The following is a 24,203-nucleotide window of genomic DNA, read 5'->3' as shown; positions in this document are numbered from 1 at the left end:
TTTGTGGGACGATTGTAACACCGCTGTCGCAAAAAGAATTCCTACGGCCTTCCAAAGTAATGTTTTGCTCTAAATAGTCAGAAAAGTAGTTTTTCTGACCTTCAATTTTTAACCCGCCCATACTTAACGACTGGGATGATTGAGTCGCCGGTGTGCCATAGAGAGAAAATGATTAAATATTAAATATGTTATTAAAAGAATCTCTTAATTGTAAAAAATCACTAAGCAGAACGTTATAAAAGCTTAAGAAAATTTTGCATATGTTAAGCTATTCAACTGACGACTTTTAAAGCAAAATTTCGATATATTTTCCAAAGAACATTTTTCTGATTTTACACTACAAAGAGGGTCATTCAGCTACTTCTAAACGGCGTCTGATCATATGGTCGTCGAAGAAAAACTTTCTTGTCTCATCAAATACAGCACCCTCAGAATAGTGTCAAAAAAATGTTTCCTTGTTGAAACGCCCTACTGTATAATATCAATGATGAAAAGGACGATTTATGAGGGGGTTCCTTGAAAATGTTAAGTCGTTATCTAAAACCGTTTAATCTTTGGTCTTGTGGACGGACAAACGAGAGACAAACTGCATGATATCAGTTTTCTAAAATCTTCTAATCTGCGAAGATATGACAAAAAATTAGGACCCAAATAACGAAAGAAGGAAATTTCGGCGAGTCAAAAATAAAGGGTAAAATACAAAAATACATTATTGATCTTTTTCTGGAGATCGAACAGTAAGAATCTTGGACTTGAAATTTGAAATTTAAATAAATCTTTCTTTTTTATCATATTGCGGATTTCAGGTCTTTGTATTGGGCAGTTGACTCAATTGCGAATTTGTGTAAATATTTGTTTGATCCACCATCCACCTAAAATATTTGTTGTCATGATTCACACGTGTTGTGACTTCGCATGAAAGATTGGAGTTATTCACTTTAAACATTGCGAATTCTCTTTTGTGCTTCTCATTTGGTTTTATTCTTAATCTTCCAGAGTTAATTAGCGTGTGCAGATTTCAATAAAAAAGTATATATTCAATAAAAAAGGTGTCTGTATGTGATCTTTGGTTGCACTAAATTCAAAAATTAACAATAATTTAAATTGAGCATCGTTATTTATTGCATCATGTTCTAAGTTAAGACTAAACTTCATGACCTCTACAAAATTAAATAAAAACCTTCAATTATTATTAATCGTATAGGAATATACTTATTACAATTCAATCATTTGTTGTATATCTTGTGTTTGAAGAATTTGCTGATCGTAGATCGCCCAAGAGCGCCTTACCGGTAATATGGATGCTTCTTCCATGCTCCCGGAGTTTGTTGGGTAGAGACGGTGCATTTTTATTACGTTATATCACAGTGAAAATGTCTTTTTCTAGACATTCAGATCTTTTCACCGGGCGGGACTCGAACTCAACACTCTATGAGTCAAGACGGGGATCGATCCGCCAAAGAGCCAACGGTCTTGCCCAAGCATGTGGCAAGTTAATTTTTTTATAAGGAGCTATTTGAAGCCAATTTACTAAATTGATCTCGGACTCAGCTCACAGTGCTCCGAGGAAAAAAATTATTTAAACAAAAATTTAGTATATTTATCCGTCCATACGGAAAGGTATCTTATAATACGGAAAACTTCTCACTTTTTGGATATCTAGCGTAACAGTCGCGAGTGCAAAAAACTTCCCACATAAATTTAAATCGAAATATGTGAAAGTGGCTTCAAATTTCAGGCAACTTGCCAGGGGTGTGGTCTTGCCTATTACGCCACTGCGTGCCTATGTCTATTGTTAAAAGAAAAACGGCGCTTCCCAAACATTTGAAGGAGCTTCAATAACTCAATGAGGATAACTAAAGACCCATAGCAAGGATTGTAAGCTTTGGAGGTAATTTAAGTCTTTGAATTATTGAAGAGAAGAAAATCCATTGACTGTGAATCATTTGAACTAGGGGAAACTGGGGCACCACCAAACACGGAGTAGCACCAAACACTGCGATTTTTTAATCATCAGATATTCGACTTCTCAAGACAAGGTCTGTTGGAATTTATAGTCATTATAGGGATGCTTGTCCATTGAAGAAATAGTCGAGATAGTCTAAGTAGTTTAGAAATAAAAATTAGTGTTTGGTGCTACCCCGTGTTTAAGATCTTACCTTATCTTACCCCGTGTTTGGTGGTGCCCCAGTTTCCCCTATAGACTATCCTTCCGAGTTGGTTCACATTAAAAAGCTCACCTACAACGCTGATCTTGGCCTATCACAGTGTTCTAAGAAGTAGAAAACATTGAACTCTGTGAAAGATATTTATTTAAAAAAAAAACAGTCGTATAATGAAAGCAAACTGCTCATTCCCCTTGCGGGAAGGCCTAAGTTCCTCTGTGGAACGTTGTGTCACCATTATTATTATTATTAAATTTAGTACTAAGGTATTTATTTTTAACCAGTGGTGATTCGTATATTTTAATATTTTAATTTTTACCATATTAATTAAATTGTAATTTTTTTATACCATTGTATAATAAATTGAATGAAAATGTTCTTTTTGCTATAATAACACAAGACAGGCTGAGATTTGTTTTAGTCTCAAAGATCCACTGCCTTCAAAACTTTAATTTTTCCAAAATTTTTGTTCATTCAACATTTTTTCCAAGATATTTTAGCAACATTTATATTAAACTTTATAAAAACCATTATAGTTTTATTTTATATTAGCAATATTAACAAAAATATTATTAAAAGATATTAACTTCTAATAATCAAAAATATAAATTCTATCGTTAAATTTATTGTATCGGATTATATTATATATTTTTTGTCAGCTTAAAAGCCAAAATTCCATTACAAAGATTATAAAGTATACTTAAACTATAGAATTAAAATGTCGATTCTTTCAGTTGGCATATAAAAGGACGTTCTCTTCTACATATATTTTTTCCAGATTTCTTCTTTTGTTGGGTTATTTTAGAGCTTACACAGTGGAAATATAATTATTTTTACTACTGTATATGCGAGGGCCAAAAGATTTCAGCTGAAGAATTCCATATGAATAAATTTAAATAAATTTGAGTTTTGATAGAATATATGGAATATGTTAGGAGGTTAGGACTGTGTTATAGTCCATGTATTACGTCATAAACTTGTCTGAAATCTTTTTGATTCTCCAAAAATATTTGTTGACCAGTCGCGTTGTTATACTCTCTTGAAAGATTGGATACATTCACCCTCGCATTCACCTTAGACTTATTTATGAATTCTCTTTTGTGCCTGTTATTTGGTTTTGTTCTTGATATCCCAAAATTATTCTGCGAAGATTTCAGCACGAAAGTTAGGGTTTCACTATTTAATCTTTTGTGGCTCGTAATTAATATATTGACAAGAACTGAGACATGAAGGTACCATTTACTATATAAACTTGTAAATTAACATTAAGATTCATGACTTCCATAAAAATGAAAAATTCAACAGAAGTCAAATGATATGATTTATAAAACTCTAGTGGGTCGTTATCTTTTTTGATTCCCCTCCCATGAGTTCAGTTTATTGCATTGACATGCACTGAAAAATTATTTTCATTGTTATATTCGGTAAAATTCCCTAACAAATTCAAGAATTTAGTATGCAGTCTGTTCTATTTTACTACAATCTTATTGTAATGCTATTTAACGATCCTCGAAAGATTATTTACATTCAATTAGTTAGCCAAGGAGTATTATAAGAAAGGAGTATTCAAAGAAAATAGCAGAAATATGTTGGATTTTTTTTTATTTTGTAAAATCTGAAATTTGCTGTTTTCAACGAGCATTCGGGTTTTGTTTTGGAATTGTAAGTAGGAAAATCAAAAACTCCCCCATATAACAATATTATGCAAATAGAATGGGTAAATTTCTGCGGACCAAGTTGAAGAATTCATTGGTACCCAAACCCAAAAGCTGAGTGAAGTAGAAAAGAAAAGTAGAGGGTTTGTTTTTAAGCATGGTCTCTTTGCCTTATTTAATAATAAATCAACATGAAGTAAATTTGCAGAGGTTCTTTTTTTTCTAAATTAAACCCCCAATCCTCTAATTTATTTTTTTCCCACGAAAAATCTCGCCTCCAGCCAAATAAAATCACATAGATCTACCCCTCGTGATTTTACATCCCCCATGAGCGGCATTTTTTTTCTCTGTTTTATGTCGTGGGTGAACACCAGTATCGAAATTGACAAAATCTACACAATTGAATATTCATAGGTGAGTGCTCTATGGAAGTGTTTTATAATGGGAGTGAAAACACCTAGCGTTTTTTTTTTCATTGATTTGGCGTGGGAATTCGACACAAATTGAAATTGAATCAGAAGCAGGAGCTTTGTAAAGGACAACGGTGATACTAAATGAAAGTAACAGAATATTATTTATTCCACGGCACGTGGGAAAAATCGCGGGTCATCGAACGAGAAGAGACAATATGCCAATTATTCCAAATGGTATATCAGCTTGCAATAGGACAGGGTGTATAAAAGAGAAAAAAGGTTGCAATCTATCAATGGTGTAGCATTACTGAAAACGAATAGTATAACAGTGATCCAGGATTTAAGTTGTTGGAATTCTTTACCTGGCAGTATCAATGAATATTACGCGAATTTAAATAAGAGGATTGAGAATCCTCTTATTTGTGCTTTAGTATAACATGAATGTAAATCAGATGAGGATCAGTATCCTCTGCTGTTAGTACCCACATTACTATAGAATGATTACACTATGCAACGAACTTAACCTTATGGTCTGTGTATTTGTTAAGGGTACTTGTCATGGCTTTACTGCTCTAATCTCTTATCAATCACGACTCTTTGGAAAAATTTAATCAAGGAAGCTAAATAACAGATTTTCGACTTCTAAGCACAAAACCTATAGGAATTTATAGGCATATAGGGATGCTTGTCTACTGAACACTGAGAAAAAAAAGAGGGTGCGATTAACATTTTTTCCTCATAACATTAACACTTTTTAGGTGTAAAAATATATCAACATTTTTTAATGTTAATTTTACACCTTTTTAAGGGTAAAATGGGTAAAATTAACATGAAAAAAGGATAACTTTAACCCCTAATACACCTAAAAAGGGTATTATTTACACCGATTTCGGATCAATACTGCGGGGTAAAATTAACATTTCTGGAATGTTATTTTAACTTTTTCGGATTTCTCTCAGTGAAGAAATGGTTGAGATAGTCCAAGTAGTTAAGAAATAAAAATTAGTGTTTGGTGCTACCCCGTGTTTGGTCAGGGGGGTGACATTAGCTCTAAAAAATGTGACCAGTTTTAGTGTAATTTTTTTACCGTTTTCGTACAAATTTAGCGAGATATCTCCGAACCTATGTAGGTTGCCAATTTGGGGTTTTCGGTTGCCTATTCTATATTAAATTGGCTTTTATTTTGTATTTGTATTATTTGCTAATTCATTCTTCAATGACAGAAAACTGCCAATAAACTCAAAAGTTTTTTCGACACTCTAGAAACATATGGGAAACATAGGAAACGTTATGCCCCTGTGTTTAGTGGTACCCCAGTTTCCCCTAATAAGTTCTCAAGAACCAATGCAATTTCTCACTATTTAGGATTTTGAATCCTTCGGGAACTGGGCTAAATCCGCTAAATCTCTAGTCTGAAAACCACTTTAGAATCATGTTCTTAGTTTGTACTGCTCAAACTCAAAGAGAGAGAGCAGTATATATAATCTGCTTTTTTTTTTAATTTGTCGCAGGCCTTGAACTTAAACGGTAAGAGATATCAACTTCTGGTTATCGGTGAGCCCAATAAAAAAAAACATTATTTCCAAGTGTTTTTTCCTCCCTCCACACCTACGTCAACCTCTACAAAACCATGTTTCTTTGGTTTTTTTTTCGAAGGAGATTATCTTACAATTTCTTTTTATTTTCGAAAATGTTTTAGGAATAGTTCAGGTAAACATTTCGTCTATGCATTCTTGAATAATTTAACCACTCTGGAGGAATTGTTTTCCAACCGATTTGGTTATATTAAGATATTAAGAATACGATCTTCTGGTCTTTTTTTATTTAGATCCAAAGAAACATCTGTTCGGAAGAAAATACGTATTGATAGTAGCGTCAAAATATTGCAATACATTAAACGTATTAAAAGTATTGCTTTTCTATTAACCCATTTAGTCAATGTACTAGAAATACTTTAGATAGAATGTTCATATTTTGAAATCAGTTTCTTACAGATTAATAGATGATTTTTTTTAAATGAAAAAAAATATTTTATGTATTATGGGGGCGCGGGGAGCCCCTGTCAAACACACGTCTTAATGGTCACTGAATTTAAATTCTGTGCATTAATTAATTACAAACTTTATTCATTTAGATAAAGTAACTATCCAAGAAAACAAATTAGCAACTAGAATTTAAATTGGGAAAGAGGAAAGAGGCCAATTTTAACAAATTCGAAGGAATTTCATATTTTCCGTCCGCCATTTTCAGCAAAAATTTTGCATGATCTTCCGCGAAGCAATAAAACAACAAAAATTGTATTTTCATCTCTGTAGGACTATTTTTCCCAAGTAATTAAAGAACTAAAGTAACGAAAATCCATTCCCGACAGCAATTCGGATAGAAGTTACCCAGGAATAAATCATTTAAAATCATCCAGTTTGCGTGTGATGTATAATACCATGGTAAGAAATGGGTTAATCTACCATTTCCTATTACGATAGATGTTCAAATTTTGTATCTAAATGGTAAAAAATAGGGTGCCAATAGCTCATCACACGAGTTCTTAAAGTGTCAAGGTATTAAGGTTAAATTGTGGGTTGGGAGTCACTTGTTCTGATTGTCGCTCTCTGTGCATAAACACAAAAACTTCTTGGGATTACGTACCAAGCGAACAGAATCTGTTCAATCACTGTCAAGGTATTACTACAACATAATTTTTTTTTTATGTTTTTCAAAATTCAGTAATTTATTTATCCGATTTTTGTTAACCAATTTTAATTATTTTAAGCCTTAAATTAGTATAACTTCATAATCTGCAAATTCGTCAGAGGACCATCGTCAACGGTAACCCAAAATTAATTTTTTCTTACTATTGAATAAAATAACTCTAAATACACAAACGAAGAAAAAACCTTAATGACACCTCAGAACCTTTTTAAGGCACTTTGAAAGAGTACGCTACTGTTTATTGCTAAAATATTTTAGTGATAAACTCAACAAGAATAAACAATTAATAAAATAAAATGACTTAATATACCTAGTTATTTTTTAATGCCATAATTTAGAATAAAAAAAAGAAACAAACTTTTTTTTATCCTAGTTATTTTCTTGAATCCTCAAACCTTGATACTTTTAGTTTTTAAAAAATAAACATATGCACTGAGTTAAATTGCGTAAAAAAAATCACATTTTTCTGGAAGTCGCTCTTTCTTCATTCAGAAAGTTTTATGAAACTTTTAGTGATTGCATCGTCTAAAGGGCTATAAAACTTCACTACTGAACATTTAATGTACTGCAAATTGTTGAATATTTAAACGAATTTATTTATCAATCAGGGAAAAGCCAAGGGAAAAGCAGTAAAATTTTTCCATATTGAGTATTTTATATAATTCAATCGTGAAATATTCGATGAAATTTTCTCAATTACGGTACAAATTCTTTGCCAGTCTCCTCTCTCCTAGATTCACGATGAAAATTGAAAGCACTTTCACTTTGCCATTGATAGATATCAATTGTGTAAAATTTCCCATATGGCAATTTCTTGGGGAAAATCCTCAAGTCACTGTGACGAAAGAATCTTTTGAAGTTTCACTCTCCGATAATGGAACAGCATAATAGCATTCCTGGTGAAATTAATTGAAAATCAATAAAAAGATCTTTCTTCCATCACCATAAACAGAAATTTATGTTGTTGTGATTTCCTCTATCTAAACCATTAAATGCTAGAAAATAAAAGTCCTCTCGAAAAGCCCTTTTTAGGCAATAAGAAAAGTTTTCTGTAATGTTCTTTTGTTGCCAAAAAAAACTCAGTATTGAAGTAAAGTTGAAAAGTGAAGTCTAGTGAGATTTTCTTTGTAATATTCTTTTCACGCATTCACTGATTTTATTAAACTACCAAGACAAGAAATAAGAGAGTGTCTTTGAAAAATTCTACACGAACTCATCGTCTTGTCAATTTACTTACGCGTTGTCACGTTTCTTTTGCAACTCTCATAATTGATTAATCTAAACTTCTTGTCAGGCGCCAGAAAAGTTTTCTTTCAGTAGCTCCAAAAAAGTCACAATTGTGCCACGAGCTATGAGCTTTCCATTATAGTTAGTATCACGAGTATCATTTTTTGTTGAAGTTTATCGTGATTATAATTGAGATTGTTTCATTATACTTGACCGACACACAACACCAATAAAATTATTTTTTTTTCATGAATTGAAGAATTTTTAATAGTCCAACAGTCTGATTTGATATTGTATTTTCCATAGAGCTAGTATGAAGATTGTATAATAATTTGTTATAAATAGATAAAATATTATTATTGCAGTTGTACAATCTACTATAGGTTTTAATAAATTATCTTTCATTTTCTTAATTGATTAAGCCTTAATGGGATTATAAGAGCTAAAGGAAAAATAGAGAAATAAAGGTGCCCCTCCATTTTTTAACTTTCTCGCAGCTTAGGGGAAAGCACTCTCCCTTCGAACGTTCATGCCTTCGAATAATGTAAATTTTCTTTTAGTTTTCCACAGAGACTTACACATTTCTATCAAATATTAGTTGGCTTATCACCAATTGTTGATAATTCAGTGATAATTTAGTGTAAATCTCTTACGAAAACCAAAAGAAATTCACATTATTCGAAGGCATGAACGTTCGAAGGGAGAGCACTTTCCCCTACTGTCCACGGCAACTGATGCTCACTCACTGAAGTACGGATACTATTGACTCGAATAAAAGCGCCAGCAACCTTCAACACCCGCCTAGGGATGATGGGTTGGGTGTGTCATAAAATTGAATAGGATAAGCATGTTTGGCCGTCGACTGGGTTAATAACTGACAAATGGGCCATACGCTCTACAGTGACTAAACTTTTACTTCCCGAATTTCACAGAGAGAAAATTCCTTTATTTTTTCACCTCCCAAATTTCCCCATTTCACCTCCAGGGATCACTTTTTCCAATACATTTTCGCATTTCAGACGATTTCTGAGAAATATTGTCACGCTATTTGTCCGTCTATTCGTCTGTCGGTCGGCCGTTAACACACTAGAGGCCAAATGGTTAGAGATAGAGACTTGGGACCTTCGGGGGACCCTCCCATAACTCGATTCTGGGTCTGGGACCATTGCTCCTGATTTTCAAACCACCCCTCCTCTTCTCCTCCAATATCATGTTTATTGGAATTGGTCAAAAGAACGTCGTGCGATTTTTTTCCATTTTTCAGTTCGTTTTTATACGAAAATATCATAAAATCATTCCAACAACGGTTTTTTTTCTCAAGGCAAAAGGCTAAAAAAGTCTCTAGAGAGTGTATTTATCAACCGAATAATATCATATTTGGGCTCGTTGGAAAGGTCTTGGAAGTTCTGATAAAACCGAACCGATAACTCATTTTTATACAAAAATCAATTCTAATGTTTTTAAAAATATTTTGTCGGATCCTTTGAGTGCCCAGCAAAATTTCATTCTGCAATTCCGCAATTCTTCTTTTTCTTCCTTTTTTAACGGTCATCATTCAAAAACCGCACTAGCGATCGTAACGGCAAATAACCAAAGCTATCAAAATTTGTCTCGAGTAAGCGAAATCTCACACCTGTTACCTAATGGCTGCTTCATAGACGGTTATTTTAAATCTATACATTTTATTGGAAAAATTGACGAAAATATACTTAATGAAATGAAAAGAATATTTTTTTCATAAATAATAAATAATTTTAAAGGCCTCAACTGAAAATCACATCGCAAAATTTTTTTTTGTTCTCAAGAAAATTCTTGTACAATTTATCAAAAAATGCAGAATTTTCGGTCGGGAGTATGTTCAATACTGCTATTTAATCCTTCTCTATAGACAGCATACCCTCGCAGTATTTATATATAAAATATATCATGAAAACCGTGATTATAAATTCTACCAAGTTGATAAACAATTTCAGAGAAAATATCCCAAGTTCATTTTGACAGAACGACATCTCGAGGAAAGTGCCGAAAATTCATAAAATTTTCTGTAGAAATTCTGCAGAATTTTCATACAACGATCGGATCCACCTTTAGAACAAAATTCTGCAGAAATTCTGCAAAATTTTCGGCAGTTACCTTTTCAAATCTGACGAATTTCTGCAGAATTCTGCAGAATTTGCCGGGTGGGCGGTTTATTCATCGGTTAAAATTGGTTGAAAACCGGTAAATTGTAAATTATGGGAAATCACTTCAGAGGTCTAGCATATAAATCACGACTTCGAGCACTTCGCAAAGCCTGGGACGTTGTGCCATTCCTCGTCTATTGTATCCTGATCCTGGGTTCTAGCTAGTAAGTTATACATATTTTATTAAAAATCCTTTAAAACAGCAGTTTTTTCAACACTGATTGTAAAAAAAATATGTTACAAATTAATTAGTAAATCAATTTAAAATAATTTTGAAAAATCCAAGTATCATTAAATATTCGATAATGAATTTTTGGAACGCCTTTAAAAAAAAATGTATGGACAACAAAACTCATGATGGCACATCTCTGATTACGCTGTAGTTAATTAGGTCAAAAAATTAATTAAAAAAGAGCTGAAAAATGTTGAGAGGGAGGTTATTTAATTTTGAGCGTATGAAATCAAATTTGTTTAACAATTTTTTTTAATGCGATTATTAAATTGCATTGATAAAAGTCGAAATCGAAATAAAAATTTTGCCAAAGGGCAGGGGAAGGTAGGGCCACATGGATATATGATTTTTTCGCTTATTTCCTAATGAAGCTAGTCAATATAAATTATTTTATTTAGATCCACAATTGTTTTGCTTATCCAAATTACATCATGTTATGCCTAAAAATCGATTACCAATGTAGCCCCACAGTTCAAAATAGCCCCACTTTCCCATAATTTTGAAAATGGAATTTAATTTATAATTAAACACATGGTATTATCGATCAAACTCATCTTCCGCAACAGTGTACTTTATTGACTTGTTTTCAAAGTCAGAGAAGATTGAACAGTAGATTTATAATGGTCAGTGATATCAATTTTCAAACGTTAAAGAAAGTATTTTCAGTGAATGAAAATAATGAAACATAAAGGAAAAATTCAGAAGTTAAAGGGTTCTATACCAGTAATTTTTTTGTCGATTTTTCTAAATAGGCTTAAGCAATTTGCTTTAATATGGACATACATTTCTCTAGGGTGTGGGAGGTGTGGAACATAAAACCCACCTGGAAATCTTAAAAACGGTGTACATTTTTTTACTGATCAAAATAGAATATTTTACAGCTTACAAACATTTGTGTCAATTCTATAAATTGTTTTATATTTTTAAAATTGAGCAATCTATTGCAATAATTGATAGTTATAGGTTGTTCTTTTTTAAATTAACGAAGCTTCATTGGTGCAATGTTCTGAGAAATTGAAATGTTTATCTTGTTTAATGATTCGCTTAATGTGGCAGACAGCGTGGGTGAGTAACATAGAGGCGTGTTAAAGGAGGAGAACCTTCCCAGGGCATTCCTCCAGGCTGTCGTCAGGAGGATCCTTTCATCAGACAGATTCCCGATTAAACTTTGGTGATATTCTCATTTTTCCCGCGCGAAAAATTGTTTGTCTCTCAGACTGGCACGATTCCCAAAGGCACGAAATTACTTATTGTATGCAGAAAATAGCACATTTACTTGGTAAGTCAACGCGTTTACGATAATTCTGTGGAGGTGAAAGTCCTCCCACATAATTAATGTGCTAATGACCTCACGAGTGCCTCCCGTCAGAAGCTATCTTGTGGCATTTTAAATTCAATTGTCGACACATTGAGTTAATTATCATGCGACGGGGTAGCTTTTCTGCATACCACCCACTTTTCTGTTGAATGAGCGGAAATCACTTAACTGGAAGACTTTCCAGTGGCGTCGCCAAAGACATTACTGTCCTGTTTTTGGGAGCGCAAACTTTGAGAAAGTACACAGTAATGAAAAGCCATTTTATGAGGATAAACGTTCACAACGGAAATTCCTCATGACACCCTTTTACCGTAGTTAGACATCATCAGGTGATAGATGTGGAAATGATTTTCGTATAACCACAACCACAGTGGAAATCTAACTGCGGGGAAATTCTACACCACCTAAATGGATGGTGTTTTAACTGAAATTCGTGAATGTTAGCTGATAATGCCTCAGGTATAAGTTCTCCATTCTCAATGTAATTAAATTAATACACCAAAATCATTAACACCAAGGTAATTAGATTGAGAAGAATGTATGCGGCTTGAAGACTAAGTTCTCGTAGTTTTTTTTTTACTGGTGTATTCTAAATGTTAAATGCAGCATGGCAATAAAATAAAGAGTGAAAATGCAAAATTGTGTAAATGAGAGAAATACACAATATTTATGAGTCTTACAGGAGATGTTAAGCAACTTATGCTCCAAATAATTTACACGGTTGTAGAGAATCTCATTATTGTAAATTATGCACATACTAACTTTTTAAATTTCGTCGTAAATGCACAAAATTTAAAATATCGTCGTCGGTTGGATCAACAACAGTGCTATATCTGCATTTTTTGCAAAATAACTACACGCGGTGATATATCATTTGCAGGAAATACCGACCAAAAAATCAAATATAGATTACACAGTTTCTGATCTAAACAACGATTTTCTTATTTAAATAAATAAAAAATGTAGTTGTTAAAAAATTAAAGGACTATGAATTATTTAAAAAAAATTAAAAAGAATAATTCAATTTAAAAATAAATACGTAGCATAATTGTATCATTATCATGAAATTTTAATCTTGATCTTTATCTCAATGAGAAAAAATGTTATAATAAATTTGCAAATATAAATAAAACAGTATTTTAATAATATTAATCATTTATTACAAGAAACTGAGACACGTACCACAATTACGCACAATTAAGTGCACTGTGTAAGGCAGTCTTAAGACTAGAGATTTAGCTCAGTTTCTGAAGGTCCTCAAAATCCTAAATAGCAATCAATTTTATTGGCTTTCAGAATGTAATCGGTAATTTGCCCTTGATAATTCTAATTCCAAAAAATCTTGAATGGTAAGAAATGAAAACAGTTAAGCCACAAGGCTTTTTCTTAGTTCTGATGTCCGTATAAGTCTTATTCATTCCAGATATATCTTCAACCTAGCGAGCACAATTAGCTGAAAAAGGCAGCATTAGGAGCAATATATAGGAGAAGTGTGCCAAATTTCGGCCAGCTTCTAATTTCGGCCACTTTGAGTGTAATTTCGGCCATCGAAATAAATTAATTAAAATTATGTATGTTATCTTCGAATAGTCAATGAATTCATTTTGCTTTTGAATATTTATTCATTTTAGGATGTATTAACTCAAATACCGTTAAATTCTAGGTATAATTTGAATTTAAATTGCGTTGTAAAAACTCAGTGTGAAAGAGTCTTACAAAAAATGTGACAGATCGATTGTGTTTCTAGCAGTCTTACGATTTGTGGTGAAGTGTAGAAGGTTTTCCTTCAGTGTTTTTCATGAAAATTGATTAGTTTTCATTAAAGATTGTTTCTGTTTATGTTAATAGTGAATTAATCTTTAAATTTCTGGTGAAATTTCCCAGCTGGATCATGTATTTCGCGTAAAAAAGTATATACTTTGTATAAAATATTGCATTTCAAACTTAGGACTTCGGTGCTTATATGCAACTATGCCGAAATTTGGCACACTTACCCTATGTTTTTTGCCGAAAAAGTCCAAAGCGAAGAAACATTGTTAGTACTTCATCACATCTAAATAAGACTGAAGTAAAAACGAAGTTCTGTCATATTTCTCGTAAGCAATTGCTCACACTGAATTTTCAACAAAGCAATTTCAACTCAAATCATATTCAAAATTTAACGTATTTAGTGTTAAAATCTTCCAAAAAAGAACAAATATTTAGATAGAATTCATTATTCATCAAATAATGAAATAAAAATCCATAATTATAATCAATTTATTTTTAGTGTTCAATTTTATCCTCAAAGTGTCCAAAATAAGAAACTGGACAAAATTATGAGCCTTTCCCCTATATAGATTAGATTAGGTTTAATCCAAATATTGGAGTGTTTTGAATATGTGTTTAACTTAGTTTGTAAGCCCAAGAGAATTTTGTTATAGGTATTGGTTTCAGTCAGAACGAGAGAACAACACAAAATCCTCAGTTCTCATCTGAGACCGGAAATATTCCTGCCTCCACTCGGATTTGAACTGAGCACCTTTCGCTTTAATCCAAATAGGTCACACAAACCGACATGATACATAGATAACGAGTAAATAATTAATTGTTAGACGATATAAAACTGCTTGACTTTTTTTCGTAATGATTGGTATTTAACTAATTAAAATTATAAAGAATATAGAAAATTCTTATTATTTTATTCTCTCTCCATCACCAGCGTATATCAAACGAATGAAATAGAAAACTTAGAGACAAGAGAACTTCGTCCAAAGCTCTGAATTTGAAGTTTATTAGTATCATATTCCAGTGGTACTAAAAGTATCTTAAAAGCTCTCAACTTTGTATCACTCAAAGTCATAGACAAACTATACTTTACTTTTCCCATTTCAAATGACATTTATAGTTTTCCCAAGAACATTTTTTGAGGACTATTTCAGCAGAAATGCTGCATAAATGAACCTAAATAACTTTCAACATTCATTCTTCAGTAATGCTTTTAATTTACATGATAAAATTCTTCTGTAAATTTACAGTTCACCTCACACAAACCAGCATCATCCTTGTAGAAACTTCAAACTCCCAAAAGAGAAATTAAAATAATTTTGCCCCACAAAGTGATTCTTGATTCTCTTTTTTGTGAGAGGGTGAGGGCTCTTTCGTCATTCAGCGGTGAATTAACTTTAAATTCAATTGTGGAAAACAGAACAGCATATTGTAAATGATTTCCACCTCCACTTCAAATTGAAAATGGCAAATGAATTGGACTCTATTAATAGCAGTGTTCGCCACTCACAATATGAAAATATACTTCTAGTGTCTATTTTTGAATAAAAACGCTTCGACACTGACCCATTGACATACAACTGTATTTAATTCGCCCCTATAATTTAAAATTGAGGTGTGGGTAGGTTCGATGGCTTTTGAAGTTCAGTTCTTCTTTGCGAATATTGATTTATGAAAAAATATATATATAAAGAATCCAAAAAAAATATATAAAATCCGGATGTTTGAATCATATCCGCCGTACAATTTGAAATGGCCGTTGTAGTTAAGTTGAATATAGGGTGAGGCCATACTTTTTATTCACATAGTTCACATTATATTTTCTTATAGTTTTTAATTTTATAGTTTTTTCTAAATCTCAGGCGATTTTAATCCTTTAAGGACGACTGTGTCACCCGTAACACATAGAAAAAATAATTTTTCCTGACTTCCTGAAGTTATTTCTTTCTAATGTTTGTACATAATCACGAAGTAGAAAGATGTAGGAATCTAGGATATTTTTTGCAAATCTCCAGCTACTTACTATATAAAAAATATTGAAGCTCAAAAATGAGTAATTTTCAAATTTTCACATGGGTGCTTGAATTTTAATATTTTTAATATTTCTAATTTTTTTTAAGCAAAAACCTCTTGGGACTAGAAACTATAATAACTATACATAATATTTCTCAACAAAGTAAAAATTATAGTTCATTGGTATTTTCAGAAAAGTTTTATAATTTTTATGGGTCATATATGACCCAATCGTCCATAAAGGTAAAGAAATACCGAATGGATTTTACAAGTTGTGAGGTCAGAATGTTTCATGTTTTTATTTATGTGTGCGCAAAATAGTCAATTATTCGTGTAATATTGTGTGATAATATCATTTAGCTGAGATTTCCCAGTGAAATACTGACTGAAGCAAGTAATATTTTGATAATTTATAAAATACTTCTACGTAAATGTTGTAAATTCATAACTTTTTACTCTTGTAGATGACTTCAAAAATGGGAAAAAAAATCAAGATCAATGACCACGAAATCATCCACCTAAAGCCCAGACGACAATTTTATCCCTGAACGAAAGCGAAAAAATATACTTGGAACAAGACGTGGATGAAGTGGATTTTGAAGTCTTCATCGAGAACCCATGAACGCCGGAAGAACTCCCGGATTCACAGCAATGAAATTCGCAGAGACAACTAAAATTGCACCTACCCATTACCATGAAACATGATTGTAAGACCAATTGTATTTGTGAGCCATGCGACATTTATCTCTGTGTTACCAGTACTCGAAATTGTTTCGATTAATATCATAAAAATAAAAAATGAAGTAAACATTAATACATTTTTATGATAAAAATTATTGTTTTTGTGTACCACTATTCAAGATTCTTCGAGACCAAAAATTGAATGAGATATTTTTTTTAAATTAATTTTTGATCGTTTTAATTTTTACTCGTACTCTAAATAATTCTTTTTATTATCAAAAATATATTCAAGTTATTTCTCCTACAAACATAACAGAGCAAACGAGTAAACTAGTCGTCCAGAAAATTTTGTGCTTTTTTACCTTTATGGACCATTGGGTCATATATGACCCATAGTTTTCCAGGACTTCTAGGGATATGAATTTGTTTTTCTAACTATAAATCTGTTATTTATGCCAAAATATCGAGGGAAAATTGATTTAATTGAATTTCGCTCAGCGAAAAGCTTTTCGTCCTTAAAGGGTTAAAGCACAAAGGTAAAAAAATTCGTCAGATTGTTCGAAAATGTTTGGAAATTCACTAAAAAGTTCGTAAAAGTTTATAACTTTTTCACAAACTTTGTTCGCAACAAGATCAAGACCAGTATATTTTGTTTTTTTTTTCAAATATTTATTTGTACATTTTTGTTTGTTTGACAAAAATTTACGAACAAATGACAAAATTGTACGAACATTTTTTTTGTCTATTTACAAACATTTACGAACAACTGTTTGTAAAGAAATAAAAACTGCTCGCCAAGTGAATACATTATGAGAACAATGTTTGTGGAAAGTACAAATTTTGTTTGTGGTTTATACGATTTACGGGCATTTTGTTGTATTTTACGAAATATTTTTCTCTGTACAGTAATGAATATAGCTTATTAATCAACAAATATTTTTTTACGAATTTTAAGTGTATCGTCTATCTAATAAAATTTGGGGATTTTTTCTGATGATTGATTTAAAACGATTAAAGTTCGTCCGTTTAATATTTTTCCCTTCTGTTGGCGCAGTAATAAACATATTTAATATCAACAACTAAGTCTGAAAGATGTGAAATCTAATTTAAGAAAGAACATCGAAACCAAGTTTAGGCATTCCGCGATGATCTTCAAAGTATTGTTGTGGATGGGACTTCCGGGAAGGCAGCTGATCGCGGAAAAGGGGCTCGGCGATGAATTCTGGAGGGAATCTGTCCCCTTTGACAGATGAACCAATGACAACACAACCTTTTAGTTTACTTCTGGGTTTTATTAAATTTCCACTAGGGGCGCTATCAGCGCAAATGTACAAAGTCGATAATGCAGGCAAAATACAAGGTTATGTCTTCAAGAGGCAAATGTCAAGAGTTGTTTTGGTTTTGTGGTGATGTGGTAGTGATCGTGACGGTGGACTTTCCTGGACTATCGGAGGGTTTTGGTGAGTATTTCCTTTTCCGCCTGCTTCACCCAGGCCTGATCTCCTTTGTCTAACAACAGCTGGAGGGTATACAGCGGTGACAAAGCCAACAGCTGGAGCAAGAAGATCCTCCTTGGCGTAGAGGACAGGGTGGTTAGGCAACTCTCTCAAGGGCCCCCGTGGGGGTGGGTTTATCCCAGCACAGCCAATGCCTTCTGTCTCAAGGCCAGAGGCTTCTACGAGCTGCTTCCGGTGATGGTGTCGCGGCTTAGCTCGTGTCAACAGCCTACTTGGGGCCGAGGTTACTCCCGGACGAAATGAGGGTGGCCAAAATGCAGGTGAACACCAGTATAGGGTGTCTTGGGCGCAACACAACCTCTACGTGGCAACAGACTTCACGGAGATGCTGCCCCAGACCAGAGGGTTCACCAGGGCACGTAATCCCTCACGCAACGTCTGCAGGGAGATCAGGCTTCTGGCTTTTCCAGACTACACTCTCAGGGAGTCCGGATCTTTCACCGCACGGGGTCGCCCGAGAAAAGGGAAATCACTGCTGGAGTTCGATCCTCGAGCACCGCAAAACCCACAAGGGAAGGAAAGGTAAGTAGAGTGTGTGAGAGGGAGGGAAATTTTAGTGCACTAGGAGCTATTTAGAACGCTGGTGTTATCAGCGATTCTAGATGCTCTCATCCAGTGCAAAAGTAAGGGTTATAGTGCCACCGGAAGCTATTTAGTGCGCTAGACTCAGCCCGCGCTTCTAAATGCTTCTGACCAGGGCAATACAGAGGGGCTCTCAAGTGCTACCGGGAGCTATTTAGAGCGCTAGATTAACCCGCGCCTCTGAATGCTCTATCCAGCAACAGTAGAGGTGACAGGAATGGCCACTGAGAGCTATAAGGAGCGTGGCTTTTATGCTACGCTGCGGTATGCTACCTGATCAGTGGAAGAGTGGGAAGGAGACGACTTACTTATTTCTCTCTCGCTCTCTCTCTTTAGGTCACACATACACTAAATTCACCAGTCTTGGCTTTTAAGAGTGTGCCAAAGGAATTGATTACATTGTCAAAACCAACAACTAGGTCATTGCCCGATATTTCTGGTGTTCGCCCGAAGTATACGGGGATTTTACAAAAAGGCATTTTTCGCCCCTAAAACACTCATAGGGTGCCGAATCCCACCCCAAAAGGATTCGACACAACACTGCCCTCCTCCTAGTTCTGGCCGTCCCGGCCAGCATTAACACCCCGGTAAGGAGCTAAACGGTTCACGTGAGCAACGCGGGAGCGGCCTCTAGCCTTCTTCCGGATACGATATACCACCTCATTTATCTTCTCGGACACCAAATAGGGCCCATCCCAGTCACTCTGTAACTTGGGAGACCTTCCCACCTTCCTAAGGGGTTTGTACCACCAAACAGGCTGCCCTGGTGCAAAGGTCAAGAGATGCTGAGTGTGGTCATAGTAGTCCTTGGCCACTCGAGGAAAAAATTGCAAGCGTTCTCGCCCCTTCCGGTGTATGTCGTTCATTGTCTGACGTGGGTTTTCTTCGACATGTAGATCAGGTCTATCCTTAGACGGCTTTCCGCACTCCATTGGGAATTTCCTGGGTGGTGGCTTAATGGGAGCGCTATCTCCTGTGTCTATCGGGCGCTCCACTAACTGAGTGCGCCCAATACCCCGTGGGACTTTGGAGAAAACTTCCGACTGCTTCCTCGGCAGTTCCTTCTCCATCTCGGCTTGAGTCTCACGGCGGGGAGCTAGGACGACAGCCTCACTAGTACATATCCGCACTATCCCATCCTCACCAATCGTCCTCTCCATAACCTTCTCGGAGAAAGTTAATTTCATTGATTCCAGATCCAACCGGGCCACCTGTTGTCGCAAAAACACCAACCCCAGGACGCAATCATCTACAATATCCGCCACCAAAACAGTGACATGATGTATGCAGTCCTCCAGTGCCAGTGTCACCTCCAGTTCTCCTAGGATGGGGGAGCTTTGTCCAGTGGCTGTCGTTAGAACCCATCGAACAGGGCGGATTGGAGGCTGGGGAGACATAGCCTCATATATCCGGCGGCCAATCAGGGTGTAATTTGCCCCCGTATCTACCACTACGTCACAGTCCACATTATTCACACGCCCCCTTACCACCAAGCCACGGGCCGAATAATCTACCGACATCCCATTTTGGGGGCCTACCCGTGTTCCACGACACAATGGGGCTCCAGCATTGGACTCAGTAGTAGGTGCGGGAGGGTCCCCACCATGACCACCAGCTCCTGTGTTCCCGGAACTCCGTCCACTAGACTCTGATGGTCCCGTGGGTGCAGCACCTCCGCTTCCAGACGCGCTATCCCAGGAACCTCCTCTCCTACGGTTCCAATTTCCCCTATACCGATTCCTAGCAGGGGCAGAGGCCTCGCCTCTTTGATACGAGATAGCTCCTCCCTGATTCCCTGCTACTGACTCGGAGGAGGTGATTTCCTGTTCCGCCACGGCGGCTCTAGAGACGTTGCGGGAAGCCCGATTGGCTCTCCGGGCAGCCTCATAATCCAAGGCCGCATAAACAGCTTGTTCCATAGAACACGGTCTTGTTAATCTGACAAGGTCTTGTAAATCCAGGTCCCACAAATCATCTACGAACTGACCCAGGGCAATCTTGTCGCGTGCAGCCTCTGGGCAGTCCCGAAAAGCGAGGCGCGTGAGCCTACGGATCTCTAGAGCAAAAGCCCCTATCTCCTCCCCAGGCTTCTGCCTACGGTTCCTCAAGTGGAGATGTGACAATCCCTGCTGGAACTCACGCCCAAACCGACTCCTCAAGGCCCGTACCAACTCGACCAGACTCCCCCGTTTAGCCGGTGGGATTTCAGAGAGTACGGCTAATGCATCCCCCCTTAAAGAAGAGGCCAGCATGATGGCCTGTTCAGAGGCATTCCATCCGCGAGCCTTGGCAACCATCTCAAATTGTAATAAATAATCTTCTAAAACCACTTTACCATCAAAATGGTCCACTTTCAGTTTGAGATGGTTCATGTCACGATTCAGCCGTGAATTTCCCGGTCCAATACCCCCTTCTAGAGTCTCAAAAGCTCTTTCTTCCCTGTACTGTTGAGAAGGCAAACGCCCAGCCCGAACCTGAGTCACCCGGATCCCGGATTCAACAGGTAAGGCATTAGAATTTCCCTGGGGGGCGGTAACCTCATCACTGGTCGCAGGCATTGGGTCAGAGGCCAAAAACCCCAGACGGCTGGTCTCCAAGGTCGCACGATCTCCCTCCAAAATCTGAGCGATGCTCGGGTAATTTTCGGCTGCCACACGCCCACCAGGGGCTCCAGTTGAGCATAGCTCAGGTGGTACCTGGAAAGAGGCCTCTTCCGGCGGTACTTGCCCAGCCGGTAGAGGGGCATCTCCGGATAATCTTCCGGTCATTTGGAATGTCCAGAGACTGATTTGCTGTCTCAATTCCATTATTTCCCTGTCCGTGCGCTCATTGCGCTGTCTCTGTAACTCCTCATTGCTCTTTTGCAGGTCCAAGATCCTGGTCAAAGTGGAGCTTTGACGGGCTTCAGAATCCTCCTGATGGGTGCGAAGTTCCTGCAGAAACCCATCGTACCTCTCCATCCTGTCCGTGAGCCACTCCTTCAGTCCGTCCAATATCTGGCCGGTCTCAGCTGCCTCCATACTCGCAAGTGGTCAGGCAAATCCCACTTCTGACACCAGTGTTGTGGATGGGACTTCCGGGAAGGCAGCTGATCGCGGAAAAGGGGCTCGGCGATGAATTCTGGAGGGAATCTGTCCCCTTTGACAGATGAACCAATGACAACACAACCTTTTAGTTTACTTCTGGGTTTTATTAAATTTCCACTAGGGGCGCTATCAGCGCAAATGTACAAAGTCGATAATGCAGGCAAAATACAAGGTTATGTCTTCAAGAGGCAAATGTCAAGAGTTGTTTTGGTTTTGTGGTGATGTGGTAGTGATCGTGACGGTGGACTTTCCTGGACTATCGGAGGGTTTTGGTGAGTATTTCCTTTTCCGCCTGCTTCACCCAGGCCTGATCTCCTTTGTCTAACAACAGCTGGAGGGTATACAGCGGTGACAAAGCCAACAGCTGGAGCAAGAAGATCCTCCTTGGCGTAGAGGACAGGGTGGTTAGGCAACTCTCTCAAGGGCCCCCGTGGGGGTGGGTTTATCCCAGCACAGCCAATGCCTTCTGTCTCAAGGCCAGAGGCTTCTACGAGCTGCTTCCGGTGATGGTGTCGCGGCTTAGCTCGTGTCAACAGCCTACTTGGGGCCGAGGTTACTCCCGGACGAAATGAGGGTGGCCAAAATGCAGGTGAACACCAGTATAGGGTGTCTTGGGCGCAACACAACCTCTACGTGGCAACAGACTTCACGGAGATGCTGCCCCAGACCAGAGGGTTCACCAGGGCACGTAATCCCTCACGCAACGTCTGCAGGGAGATCAGGCTTCTGGCTTTTCCAGACTACACTCTCAGGGAGTCCGGATCTTTCACCGCACGGGGTCGCCCGAGAAAAGGGAAATCACTGCTGGAGTTCGATCCTCGAGCACCGCAAAACCCACAAGGGAAGGAAAGGTAAGTAGAGTGTGTGAGAGGGAGGGAAATTTTAGTGCACTAGGAGCTATTTAGAACGCTGGTGTTATCAGCGATTCTAGATGCTCTCATCCAGTGCAAAAGTAAGGGTTATAGTGCCACCGGAAGCTATTTAGTGCGCTAGACTCAGCCCGCGCTTCTAAATGCTTCTGACCAGGGCAATACAGAGGGGCTCTCAAGTGCTACCGGGAGCTATTTAGAGCGCTAGATTAACCCGCGCCTCTGAATGCTCTATCCAGCAACAGTAGAGGTGACAGGAATGGCCACTGAGAGCTATAAGGAGCGTGGCTTTTATGCTACGCTGCGGTATGCTACCTGATCAGTGGAAGAGTGGGAAGGAGACGACTTACTTATTTCTCTCTCGCTCTCTCTCTTTAGGTCACACATACACTAAATTCACCAGTCTTGGCTTTTAAGAGTGTGCCAAAGGAATTGATTACATTGTCAAAACCAACAACTAGGTCATTGCCCGATATTTCTGGTGTTCGCCCGAAGTATACGGGGATTTTACAAAAAGGCATTTTTCGCCCCTAAAACACTCATAGGGTGCCGAATCCCACCCCAAAAGGATTCGACACAACAGTATTTTAAATCGTCGCAGCACAATTGGCAAAATATTTTCCCACAAAATCGATAATCCAAATTAAAGGTTATATTTTATTACGTTGTGATAATATCTCATCAAATTCAATGGTAATGTTGTGGTACATCCTTAATTGCCGTGCTAACAATGACCATAACTTATGCCACCGCCCTATCGTAGTATATATAAATTTGGCACCTTAAAAATCTTGAAGAAAATTACCGCTTGCGCTTTAATTAAAATTTAATTGCAGCAATTGTGAAGGTCTTGGATTCATGACACTAGAGACAAAATTGAATGGAGTGAAAATTAAATATTTCTAACCAGGATGATAGTCACTATGAGGTAGTGAAGCAAAGTGCGGAGTTTTGAAAAGGGCGACCCAGGGTTTGGGGGAGAAAGAAAAGGAAGCCAGATATAACCTAATTTGTCTTCATTTTCATCCACAAAATTCACAAGACGACTCAACATAGTAAATTGCGACTCTGGCTTGGCAAAATTTACGTTTTTTGGTCAATTCGTGCGGAATGACGCTATAAATATAACACTGTTTTGCTATGAGACTATAACCCTCAAACAAGCAAGGCTCATTCCCATTACAAAATTTCACCCCCATCGTCGTCTTCATGAATAATAAAATCACTTTAGAATTATTAATTTGACTTCCTTGTGGGGTAGTGTTTGTGTCATTTGATTTATTACCTTCATATACTTCTTAATTGAATTATTATATTATATATGTATACAGCATCGTCAATAATATAGCCCTTCAAAAGCACAAATGACACTCTTTTACTATGAGACATTTTGAGCCTGATGGTGCGGAAAAGTCAAGTAGATATTTGCATTTGACGAGTTGTGAATATCTCGTCAAATGCACATAATTTTAACGATTCAATAAATTTTCCACATGATTCCACAATTTAGATAGGATTTATTAAAGTTCTATTAACAGAGTCACCAATCTCATCATCTCATCCATATTACACAGGGAGGAAAGATAAGTGCAAAATCTAATTTTCTCTTCATGTAATTTCAGTACATTTTTCTTGTCACCTTCCTTCAATGCTATTAAGGAGACATGTCGAAAGAAGACATCCAACACCTAATAGATATTACCAGTTAGCTCACTATACCACTACTGCTCATCTAATTCTCTTTTTCTCACGTTTTTCCTATATTTATCTCACTTTATCTCTCTTA

General features: G+C 36.6%; 2 protein-coding genes across 2 annotated transcripts in view; one reads left to right on the top strand and one right to left on the bottom strand.

The window, feature by feature from the left end:
* Window positions 1-24,203, bottom strand: part of LOC129799648 (octopamine receptor Oamb) — a 187,434-nt gene that overhangs the window by 121,438 nt on the left and 41,793 nt on the right. The gene's annotated exons all lie outside the window — the stretch shown is intronic.
* On the top strand, window positions 17,596-21,580 carry LOC129798151 (uncharacterized). Its single transcript, XM_055841151.1, has 3 exons — window positions 17,596-17,823; window positions 17,883-18,402; window positions 21,330-21,580. Exons 2-3 carry the CDS (start codon window positions 18,120-18,122, stop codon window positions 21,431-21,433), a joined length of 387 nt encoding a protein of 128 aa, XP_055697126.1. The 5' UTR covers window positions 17,596-17,823; window positions 17,883-18,119; the 3' UTR covers window positions 21,434-21,580.

This window comes from Phlebotomus papatasi, chromosome 1 (assembly GCF_024763615.1).
Source record: "Phlebotomus papatasi isolate M1 chromosome 1, Ppap_2.1, whole genome shotgun sequence".
NCBI classification, from domain to species: Eukaryota; Metazoa; Arthropoda; class Insecta; order Diptera; family Psychodidae; genus Phlebotomus; species Phlebotomus papatasi.
Note: the sequence above shows the minus strand (reverse complement) of the source record. Positions and strands in the feature narration are given on the sequence as shown.